The sequence below is a fragment of the Saccostrea cucullata genome, unplaced genomic scaffold, assembly GCF_032062105.1.
Source record: "Saccostrea cucullata isolate Sc308-1 unplaced genomic scaffold, CSIRO_AGI_Scuc_v1 ctg13972, whole genome shotgun sequence".
NCBI lineage: Eukaryota > Metazoa > Mollusca > Bivalvia > Ostreida > Ostreidae > Saccostrea > Saccostrea cuccullata.
The window spans coordinates 12,918-24,585 of record NW_026928823.1 but is presented as its reverse complement, the minus strand read 5'-3'; the positions used below and the strand labels follow the sequence as shown (position 1 = coordinate 24,585).

Sequence of the window (11,668 nt, the reverse complement as noted above, 5' to 3'; positions counted from 1 at the left end):
CCACAGGATGTAACTGACAATCACTCAGCTGTTTCTTTAGTTCCAACAAGCCATAATTAGCAAATCGTGATGACAAGATAGAGAAAATCATGTTCCTATCAACAGTCACTTGACGGCTAAATGGTTTATATTATAAAATGGAAAAAAATATATATAACTGATTAATAATTTACATTATAAAAGAAATATTACGAGGAAAACTTCAAAACTAGTCGACAGCATTTATACATGTACTTGCAATGATTGCAATGTGAACCATTTCCAAGAAATTCTAACTGCATGTTCTAATATTTTTGTCAACATTTTATCATTGTAATTATTGCACTATATTACACGTCTTCTTTCTTAAAAAAAGGTTCGATTTCTCAATTTGGTAAGTACAAGTATTGTAGTATCATAGACGAAGTGGTGGCTTGCCCAGTTTTTTTTTCAAAGAAAAATCGCAAGCTAATAGAAGTGTTCACTTTAAAATTCTGCCCCCCTTTTTTTTCCACGAATTTCTTTCTTTTGGGAAAGAGAGAGAGAGAGAGAAACATAATATCCCCTAAAATAGCGTCCTTTTTAGTTTGAACGGTTTTCTTTCGTTGTTTAGTTTTGACTCTTCCAATTTCTTTCACGCACTGCCATAGTCTCCCCTTATAACTACCACGCTGAAAAAAGACTTCACAGCCTTGTGGTCGTATTTAATTTTTTTTTCTCAAACTTTCAAATCTTTTTTCCTGACATTGTTTACTGTTTTATGACAAACCACACATATCTTTCCATGACGATTTATTGACAATATGCGCTCAACTTGATCACACAATTTGTATTCCACTAGCGAATGTCATTGTGCGTAGCCTTATCTCATGCCATAGAAAATCATAAATAATTCTAATAGTAAAGGAATTTCTTATCAAAAAACTAAGGTCTAGATATCCTTTGTTGAAATTGTACGTATATCAATATTTGATAATCATATCCTGCAAATTTCTACAAAGACTTTGTATTTTTTAAATTAAAGGGAATATTGATTGTAGTACCTTTGTATTATAAATTGAAGAATTTCTTATTTTTCAATTATAATTATTTGACCAGTTGAAGCTAACCATGTATTTGATTATGTAAAAACAAGATGTGTTTGTGAAACACTATTCCTGCGATGGTAATTTACATTTCTGGATTAGGACGTAGACTGAAGTGGCCGGTATACACTTACATGTACCCTTGACAGTGCAATAGTTATGAGCAAGGTTAAAGTTGACAAACAGACAGATATATCCCCGGGATCTTTCGATCCAAGGGCATAAAAAATCTTATTCTTAATTAAATACCTACTGGAGATATTCCCTTTTGATAATTAACCTCTTATATAATTACCAACACCTTTCTGATGTTCTTTTCAATACATCTGCTCTCTCACATCAATTTATGACAAAACTACACAAAAGAGATTAAATTCAATACTGATGTATTAAAGTAGTCCTCCTATATACTTTGTCATGAAGTGTTGATGCCGAATCAATCTGTCTCATAAAAGGCTCGTGCACATCTATTACATGATGACGGCCGAGTGTCCTCCGAGTGACTCTAACACAATCTAAAGTGCCAAAGATCAATACCACCTTTGCATCGCTAAAGCATATATTATTAATATTAAAGTTTCTGTAACTACAACTCACGATCTTGCAATAGAGCAGATTTGTGTCTGTGCTCACTTTTTGTTCTTATAAAACATATAGCCGTTGTGTGATTTACGATTGTGTTAGCGTCTTAAGTGTTTCTATTCTTTTCTTGTCTTTCGAGGAATGATTGCATCGTCTGCTCTAAGGTGAGATGTATTTATCTGTCTGTTATTATTTCCTTTTCTTTTTTTTTTTTTTAGTTTTTCAACAAACTTATTTCTTTAAAAGAATGCTCTATATAATTATCTTAATTTAATCATTAATTGTCATTTTATTATCATTTTAAAAAATATTAAAACTCTAAACGCTTGATTAAATCAAGTGTCAGTGTGTCCTAGTTTTATATGCTATAAATGAAGAAAAATTATTTTCTATAAAATAATCTTTTTGCATGAAATGAACAATACATATTAAAGCTAAAAGTTCATTAAACAAATACAAATTTGAAGCAATGCAAACACGGACCTCTAAAACATCAGACATGAGATCAGGTTCCATGTATATATCTAAAACAGCAAAATAATCAGCTTCGTGTAGCAATTAACAGATTAATGAGCAAGAATTATAATCAATCTGATGTTTTTTTGTTCTACAAACATTAAAATAAGCTTCTCTAACGAGATGAGTAACTTGCATGTCAACATAACTATTTTACATGTTGATAAAATAAAGTCGCATGTCTACATAATTACGTGCAGGTTAAAATAAATAAGGTTGCATTGTAGGTAGCGCTAGCAGAAACAAGTCACCATACAAGACCAAGTAAATTTAATTTTATAATATACAGCTGTACTAAGTATCAAACTTTAGAACAAAATAACGTCAGCGATGTATTTTGAGGCAAATTTCATCAAGTTACTATGGGGTATCCTGAATGCTTTATTTACTTTACACAGGAATACATATTTCCATTTCTGGAATCTCCAGGCAAATCAGATACCTTATCAGAGGTCAATAAAAGGTTGTTAATAGAGATGCTGTTTACAGATTTTGGAAAATCTGAACTCAAGAGGATTGTTCATAAATGTTCCTAACTGTATTCTGTTACAAAAAAAAATATCAATGGGATGTTATTCTCAAAAGATCAAACAGAGAAAGTTATTAAGTTACTAAAAGTAATCTCAGTGTTTATACTCGGTATTTGCATAAAACTAGAAAAACCCTATTGATTTCAGCATCTGTATACCACAATTTACTTTTAAAATCAGGTTTTCTACTAGTATTAATCTTCTTTTCGATTTGAAATCCGTGTGAAAACTTTTGAGATTAGTGATGTCCCACTAAGGTCTCGTTCATAGATGATAGAAAGGTTTCATATCCTTATTTTAATATAATATTTGATATCGGAGTACTCTTTATTAGATTAAGTACTCTTCTATTTTTAAGAAAAGAAAGGTTTATTAATAGATACACGTTTAAATAAAATACTGCTACTAAAAACAAAAAGATAAAATAGATTCTGATATGTAGGGAAAACGTTTATTAAAAACCACAGTGTTATGAGTTTTACGATGAACTATGTAGCTCACCTAAGCGGAAGACTCGATCAAGAGAACGTTTTTTCTCATCAAACTTCGTCCGTTTATGAATCTACTGTTATCTTCGTTTTGATCGTAAACTTTTCACCACACAATTTCATATTCTTCAGAATCATTCGGTCCAATGTATTTCAACCTTGCACAAATTATTCTTGGGTAAAAGGAATTTAAAGGGTAATTTCCTTTTTCAAGGAGAGATAATTAAGAAAAAACAAGCAATTGAGTGAGATGATTTAAAAAATCTTGTCAAGAACATCTGGGCCATAAAAAATGAAACATGTTGTGACTGCTATTTTATGTAAGAAAATTTCTATACATACGAGATGGCACATGAAAGGAAAAAAAATACGTATTTTTTACAAAACGATCATTTTCGGAAAGGTATATGCAAGCCCTAATTTTCTGTTTTCAGCTAAAAAATATAAAATATCCAATATGGCCGCCAATAGTAAAAATAGTCATACAGTCTTATTAAAAACATACTTTCAAAATCATTAAATAATGAAATTTTATGAATTATTTACAATTTATTACTTTTAAAAGATTTATTAAAATAAGGAGAAAAAATATGGTCACTAAAAGTTACTACATAAAGCAAGATATGTCAATATTATGAAAATGGCAAAAAATGGGAAAAAAGAATTTACTACAATTAATTCACAACTTTATTTTTAAATTAACATAGATCTTTAAAATACATGATATCAAATTTCGGTTTCAATCAATCATTGTATATACACTCTGTATTATCCATGCTTCCTGGAAAAGTTGAGTGTTAATTTCTCTCAGATTTCTGCTACTACCGGCCGCAGGCGGGTACCATAATCATGATATGGAATGATTCTAGCACTTTCCCGAAGTCTAACTGTATATACACACAAAGTATCATGTTCACAAACAAAATTATAAATATTTTATAGTTATAAGTAAAACAATGAAGAAATATTTTCTTTTATCACATTTGAACTTCGGGTTATTCATTTATTAAACAGACAGTATTTCAAAATTCAGAAAATCCAGGCTGCAGAATCAAATTTGTACATTTATATCAGGGATCGTTAACTAGCATATATATAGGTCTCTGTATATGTTATGTAGTAGGAAATAATCACAGTTTTCATAGATTTTTTTCCAATGTCCAAAATTATTTAATCTCACGTTTTACGATACAAAAGTGTGCATGAATTTAAAGGTACTTAGAAACTGTTCAAAAGTTGCCAGTCTTTTGAATGAAATCCGGGTGAATTATTTTCCGAGATGATTACAGAACCACAATATTCTGATATGAAATTTTCTCAGCTTTCTAATAGTGTATGTTGCATAAAAATATTTCGATTACTTACCGTAGTAAAATTGACCTCTTTCCTTTGAAAAACATAAACTTCTGCACATTGCATGATGCAACAATAACAATGTTAATCTTCAAAATGTAAGCTTTCGTATGATAGGTCAATGTCGTTAATTCCTTAAAAATCGCCTCCCGGAAATCCAATCAAAATGACGCTATCAACGTCGCGGAGACAAAATTACAGTGCCGTGCATAAAAGGGAAAACCCCGTATCCAATTTTAGCACAACTTCGACCCGGTAAATTTTTAATACAAACTTTTCAGAATGACATAAAACACACATCATACGAAAGTTCAAACAATGTAGAAAAATTCATTATATTTAATTTCTAGATAAATTATGAATAACAATGCAAAAATCACGTTTATAAACACCAAAAAATTGCGTTTAAATGGCACAATTACATAGCTAAGTCGGGTTACCTGAACCCCCTACATCTGGGCCATAAAAAATGAAACATGTGACAATATAGAAAAAAATACGTTTACAAAACGATCATATTTAAGCTTTAAAGTCCATTCTAGCATTACTTATCAGGAGAAACACAGACTTCTAAAGCATTATGGGGTGGGATCAGATACCATGGACGGGTGAGCAGACCTGTCACACCCGCCGTTTGACACGAAATACAGTTAACTTTAATCAATCATGACCCCAGGAATAAAGTGAACCAGTCAAGACCATTTTTTACACATAAAAAACCCACTGGAGCAAGGCCATGATCATTTTTGTCCCCAGTTTTCACTGAAAGTGGGGAACATTAATTTGGGTAACCGTCTAACTGTCTTTCTGTAACACTTTATTTCCGCATGATATATCGAGATGCCTTTAAGCTTTTGCAGTGTTATTTGACATAACTACTCCCTGTGGCATAAAAAAGATAAGAAGGACCCCAAATGGTTTTGTGGTCAACTGGTCAAGGTCATAAATTCTGTCTGATGAAACGCTTTCGTTTCCGCGCGATATCTCGAGAAGCCTTTGTGCTTTTGCAATGAAATTTTACAAAACATTGAATTTCCTATTGACTAAGTAAGACTCCTATTAATTTTATGATCAAAAGATCAAATGTCAGGGTAATAAATTCATTCTGTTTTTAGGTCACCTGAGTAAACTCAGGTTACCTTTTGCTATCCGTTTTCGTCCGTCGTCGTGCGTTGCATGTGCGTCGTGCGTTAACATTTGAACATGTTCAGCTTCTTTTCTGCAACCACTCAACCGATTTCAACCAATTTTAGCATAAAACATCTATGGGTGAAGGGGAAATTGTGAATTTCATGGTCCCTGCCTCCCCGGGGCCTAAGGGGTTAATCCAAAACCACTAAAATTAATGCAATCTTTAAAAATCTTCTATACTCTTAGACATCAAGCAGTCAAACTGTTGGTATGAATCTAATGAGCATCGAGTCCTCAACCAAAATTGTGATATTCATGGCCCCAAGGTCAGGGGTTCTAGCTGTTATGTTGGGGCTATTTACATGTAGATTATATAGTGAAAATACATTATTTCTTTGAAAAATTTCTTCTTTGCTCCTAGGTATTTAATAAGCAAACCAAATACATAGTTATGTTGAATAATGCTGCCTTTTTCAAAGTTTTGAATTTAATGACCCCAGGGTCAGGGGTTCTGGTGTTATGGCAGGGCTCTATTGATAATAAAGTGAAAATTCATAAATTCTTTGAAAATCATCTTCTCTGATCCTGGGTATTAAACCAGTGAATTTGTATAAAGTTATAATGAGGAAGGCTGCCACTTCCAAAATTGTGAATTTCAGAGCCCCTGATTTGGGGGTTCTGGGGTTAGTGTGGGTCTCTTGATTATTTAGTGTAAAAACAACAATTCTTTAAAATCTTCTTCTCTGCTCCTGGGTATCAAATAAAGTTACCAATTACATAGTTATGTTGAATAAGGCTGTCTCTTTCAAAATTGTGAATATAATTGCTCCAGGGTCAGGTGTTCTGGTGCTAGGGTGGGGCTCTATTGATTATATAGTAAAAATGCAAAAATTCTTTGAAAATCATCTACTCTGATCTTGGGTATTAAACAGTGAACTTTGTATAAAGTAATAATGAGGAAGGCTGTCACTTCCAAAATCGTGAATTTCAGAGCCCCTGGGTTGGGGGGGGGGGGGGGTTCGGGGGTTAGGGTGGGTCTCTATTGATTATTTAGTGTAAATACAATAATTCTTTAAAATCTTCTTCTCTGCTCCTGGGTATGAGATAAAGTAACCAATTACATGTACATAGTTATGTTGAATAAGGCTGTCTCTTCCAAAATTGTGAATATAATGGCCCCAGGGTCAGATGTTCTGGTGTTAGGGTGGGGCTCTATTGATTATATAGTGAAAATACATTACTTCTCTAAAAATCTCATCCTCTGCTCCTAGGTATTAAACCAGTGAACTATGTAAATTGTTATGATGAGGAAGGCTGTCTCTTAATTGTGAATTTCAGGACCTCTGGGTCAGGCGTTTTGGTGTGAAATTGGGGTCCTAATGAAATTGTGAAAATGCATGAATTCTTTGAAACTCTTTTCCTTTGCTTCTTGATATTATGCCAATGATCTAAGTACATATTAATGATAATCACAGGTGCATTTTCCAAATTGGTTAATTTCATGGCCCCTGGGTCAGGGCTACTTTGGTGGGAGGTGGGGGGGGGGGGTTACACAGTCTGAAAATAAATTATTGCTTTGAAATCTGCTCTTTGGTATTAATCAACCATTTATAATGAAATAAAATTTATGACAAAATTTCCAGAATTTTTAAATATGTGCCCCCAGGATCAGTGGTTCCTGTGGGGTGGGGTGCACAACTGGTTATAATGCATTTTCTCTTTGTTACTCTGATCTACCTCTGGGTATAAAGTAACCAAAGTAAGCACGCTAAGTGTATAGGTATGATAAGCAACGGTGCCTCTTTCAAAACTGCGAATTTCATGGCCTTTGGTTTAAAACATGAAGCAATTCAATTGTTGGACAGTTGTTAATCATACTCAGGTGACCTTTAAGGCCCCTGGGCCTCTTGTGTAAAAATTTCATTTACGAGTGATACTTCATGACGCTTTTGCATTGACATTTTCTACCATAACTTCGTATGACACCCCCTCCTCCCATTGACTCCACCCTCTAGATCAACACATCTATTTTTATTCTCGTAAGCGGTAGACACAAATTCTCTGAATTGGCTTGTTATTTATATGGAAGCTTTCATCCGTAGTATAAACTCATGTTTATTCAAATTATGGCCAGGTAGGTTTGGTGGGGCTACAATGGGAAATCAAATTTTACACAGGAAATCTGTTAAAATAATCACAGAAATATCAGATCAACGATCAATCATACTTATAGGATAGAATACACGTAAGGCAGTGTATCTTCAAGTTTGCTCCAATCATGGCCTCCGGGGGAAATGGTGGGGCTACAAAAAAGAAAAAAAAATTCCTTCGAAAATTGTTTTCAAAGGTGTTAAGCATTTAATGGAAAATATCAGATTTAGTATATTTTAGAATCTAAAGGCAGTATATCTTCAAAGTTTGATCAAATCATGACCTCCGGGGAATAGTGGCGCTACAATGGAAGAAGATACAAAAAAAAAAAACACAGAAAAAAATCTAACTTTCGATTTTATTTTATCAAGGAGCACAATTTAATGAAAGAAATTAAGATTTAGTATATGGTAGAATCTATGTGCTGTGTGTCTTTAATTTTGACATACGGGAAAAGTGAGCCTATAATGGCGGATTTTAGAAAAAAAACATTGAAAACAAGAAGTGTTTGTGAAACACTGATGCCCCCGTATTACAGCTGTACAGCTTATGGCGAGGGTTGAATACTCTCAAATGGATGTCATATTCCAAAGGTCAAGGTCAAATTGTTAGTGCCCAAAGGAAGCTCTTGTCACAAGGAATACACTTGTGAAGTACGGAAGCCCTATTTCTAACTGTTACGACTTAGGTTAAAGTTTTTAAGAAGTTGGTCAAACTCTTAGGTCAAGGTCAAAACTATTTTACCAGCTGACAGGTCTTGTCACAAGAAATACACATGTGAAGTATGTAACTCCTAGCTCTAACTGTTGAAAAGTTATTACCAAGGTCAAAGTGAGATTTTTTTTGGGTAAAAGAAGGGAAAAAAGTTCAAGGTCAAGAAGCCAAATTTGGTGGTTCCAAAAGAAATTAAAGGTCTTCACTGTTACAAGGAATACACCTGTGAAATAGGAAAGTCATAGCCCCGCCCACTCAATAGTTATAGGCTAGATTAAAGTTGAGAATATCAGACAGAAAAACAGAGAAACGACAGACAGGACAAAAACAATATACCCTCGGGATCTTTCGATCCAGGGGCATAAAAATCTTTCTCCGTCGAGCAGTATCAATGAAATATGTAAGATGATATATTTTCATGTTGCTTTTTTCATATTGAGCTTTAAAGTATTTTGTATCTTGCTATAAAAGATAATTGACAGTATTGTTTTCTAGATATTTCCTTGGATGTATATGCTTTGAACATGATTTATTCTTGATTGTTTCACTGCATTACGATACTTTTATCATATTATGTTTTCATTCGATTATTTAATTTCAGTCATGATCTTTAAAACACAGTTGGATTAAACATTAATATATTTGAAGAGATTGCAAATATTAAATTTGTCAAAAACTTATAAGACGGATTTAGCTTAGAGTTCCTGCTCAAATTTTACATATCCTTTGTTTGTCTGTAAAAGCCCACATACATATAGGATTTCCAACTGAACATAACATGTAACAAAAATTATTCACGTAAGAATTCTTCCAAAGATACAAAGAAATAATTGTGATGCAATACCTGCGTATCTTCTCAAGAACCACATGGCCAATTTTAACCTTACTAGGTACAAATTAAGCCTTGGGTAAAGAGGTCTTTGTTAATACTAGTATGAATCCCCAAGCTCCATTCCAAGAGGAGATACTGAGTAATCAAGAATAGACATGCAAAGAAAGGAGAGGTCATAAAGAAATTTCTTTTCAAGAACCACTGAGATTTGACATTTATGTGAACACTTTCCAAGCTTGTGTAGATTCTAGATTGTTCAAATCTTGACCATCGGATGTAGGATTAAGAGGATTTAAATTTCCGCCTTGAAAGGATTGAGATTTTTTCTTTTTTTATACTCAAGAACCACCTGGCTACAAAAAGGTGAAACTCGTGTTGAAGCTTCCTAGGGTACATGTAGGTTAGATTGCAAATTGTTGGGATTATGTTTCTATGGATAGGGAAGGGTCAAATAAGAAATCAATTTGAAAGTATTACATTCAATACATTCTCTCAGTTTCTTATATGAGATTTAAAGAGAAATCAAAAGGCCCATGGGCCACAATGCTCACCCGAGTTACTTAAAATCGATTTTACAAATAAACTGAAACTTGTTTGTTTATTTCAGATATAAGCTGAAAGCATGAATACAACATTGAAGCCATCAGAGATTCTTAACAGCAGTAGTTTGCACAGTGTTGAAGATGGAGGGCCCATTGTGGCAGTAGTAGGAATGTTAACTTTTTTCAGCGTTATAGGAACAACAGGCAACGCCTTAGTTCTATACGTGTACACAAGAAAGCGCCACAAACTGGCAGCAACGGTTTTCATCATTTCACTTGCTACAACTGACTTAACGACATGCATTGTCGCCATGCCGTATACAATTATCATCGAATACCTCAAGTACTACGTTAAATACGATATATTCTGCAAAATGTATATGTTTTTCATAACTTCAAACGTTCCTTTTGCTGCATTTATTATGGTTGGTATTGCTTTTGATAGATACTTTTGCATTGTTCATCCATTTAAACATCTCATGAACGCACAAAGAGCAAAAATTATTACCGCGTCTATGGCAGGTCTGGCTGTTTCACTTGGGATTATCACAGCATTGAACTACAGTGTCTACGACATTCAGATCTGTGGTGGGAATTCTAACACGACTTGTGTTAAGTATACTGGGGTTTGTAAAACATCAGAAATTTTACTTCCGTATTCCTTCACGTTACATTATCAGAAACTATACACAGCACTCTTTTTCCTGTCTTTGGTGATGGTCATTATTCTATACGGACTTATCTATCGATCCGTGTTGATCCGTCGGGCCAAAAGAAGACGTCAGAGGAGGTCCATGTGTTCTCTGCCACTTACAAAGGAATCTTGGTTTTCTGATTATCGATCATCGGTGATATCGAGCTTAAGAAAGCACTCAGATGAAAAACATGAAAAGAACAACATTGATTCCGAACTTCTTCGACAGTTGACAATCCGTGAAAGGGGGCTGGTGGCCAATATCAAAACAGCTTTAATGTTATTTGTCGTAACAGCTGTTTTTATTTTAGTATTTTTGCCTGCTTGGTTGATGGCACATCAATTAATCGGATATAATCGAGTGATATTTTATATGTACTTTGCATACAACGTAGCCAATCCTATTATATATGCTTTTATGAACAAAGCCTTTAGACGCCAGCTTAAAATTGTCTTTAAGTGTATGTAAATGTAATGTCTGTTATGCAGACAATGACACGCTTACCGCTAACCCCAAGAAACAGTAAATTATTTTCCTTCACCTAAATTAAATTATTAATGATTTTGGTTCCCTCTATTTGTTAATATGTCAGTTTTACGGTGCTATTGAAATTTATTTAACTTTTACACAATAGAATGGTCGACGAGTGATCCTACAATGTACTTTGTTATGATTATTAATTTCATGAAAAACTAAAGATTTACATTGCAGCCAATTAAATCTTGAGTTCAGTGTGGTTATTTTGCAAACATTTTCTTTGCAGTTTATCTTGTGTTTCCTGTTTTCAACAAGGATATAAATACGTATGTTCTTGTAAAACTATTGCACAAATAAGTTTAATAAAATAAATTAATGATTTTTACAGCAAATACGTTTTTTTATTAGTAAATTAAAATTTTTAACGTGGGATAATATTGGAATTCCAAGGAGTACCACTTGCGCTCCGTTATTAGCAGATTATTTATATATTCATATGAAGCAGAATTTGTGCAAAAGCTTATGCGTGAAAAGATGAAAACACTTGCTGTTGCTTTCAACTCGACATTCAGATATATCGACGACGTATTGTC

The 11,668-nt window shown here is 33.5% G+C and overlaps 1 protein-coding gene across 1 annotated transcript; it reads left to right on the top strand.

Moving 5' to 3' along the window:
- The first annotated feature begins 1,725 nt into the window (after positions 1–1,725).
- LOC134278833 (cholecystokinin receptor type A-like) lies at positions 1,726–11,365 on the top strand. Its single transcript, XM_062761136.1, has 2 exons — positions 1,726–1,810; positions 9,969–11,365. Exon 2 carries the CDS (start codon positions 9,984–9,986, stop codon positions 11,064–11,066), a length of 1,083 nt encoding a protein of 360 aa, XP_062617120.1. The 5' UTR covers positions 1,726–1,810; positions 9,969–9,983; the 3' UTR covers positions 11,067–11,365.
- The last annotated feature ends 303 nt before the right edge of the window (positions 11,366–11,668 follow it).

Coding starts and splice junctions, on each gene's coding strand:
- LOC134278833 (XM_062761136.1), top strand. CDS start 9,984: ATGAATACAACATTGAAGCCATCAGAGATTCTTAACAGCAGTAGTTTG.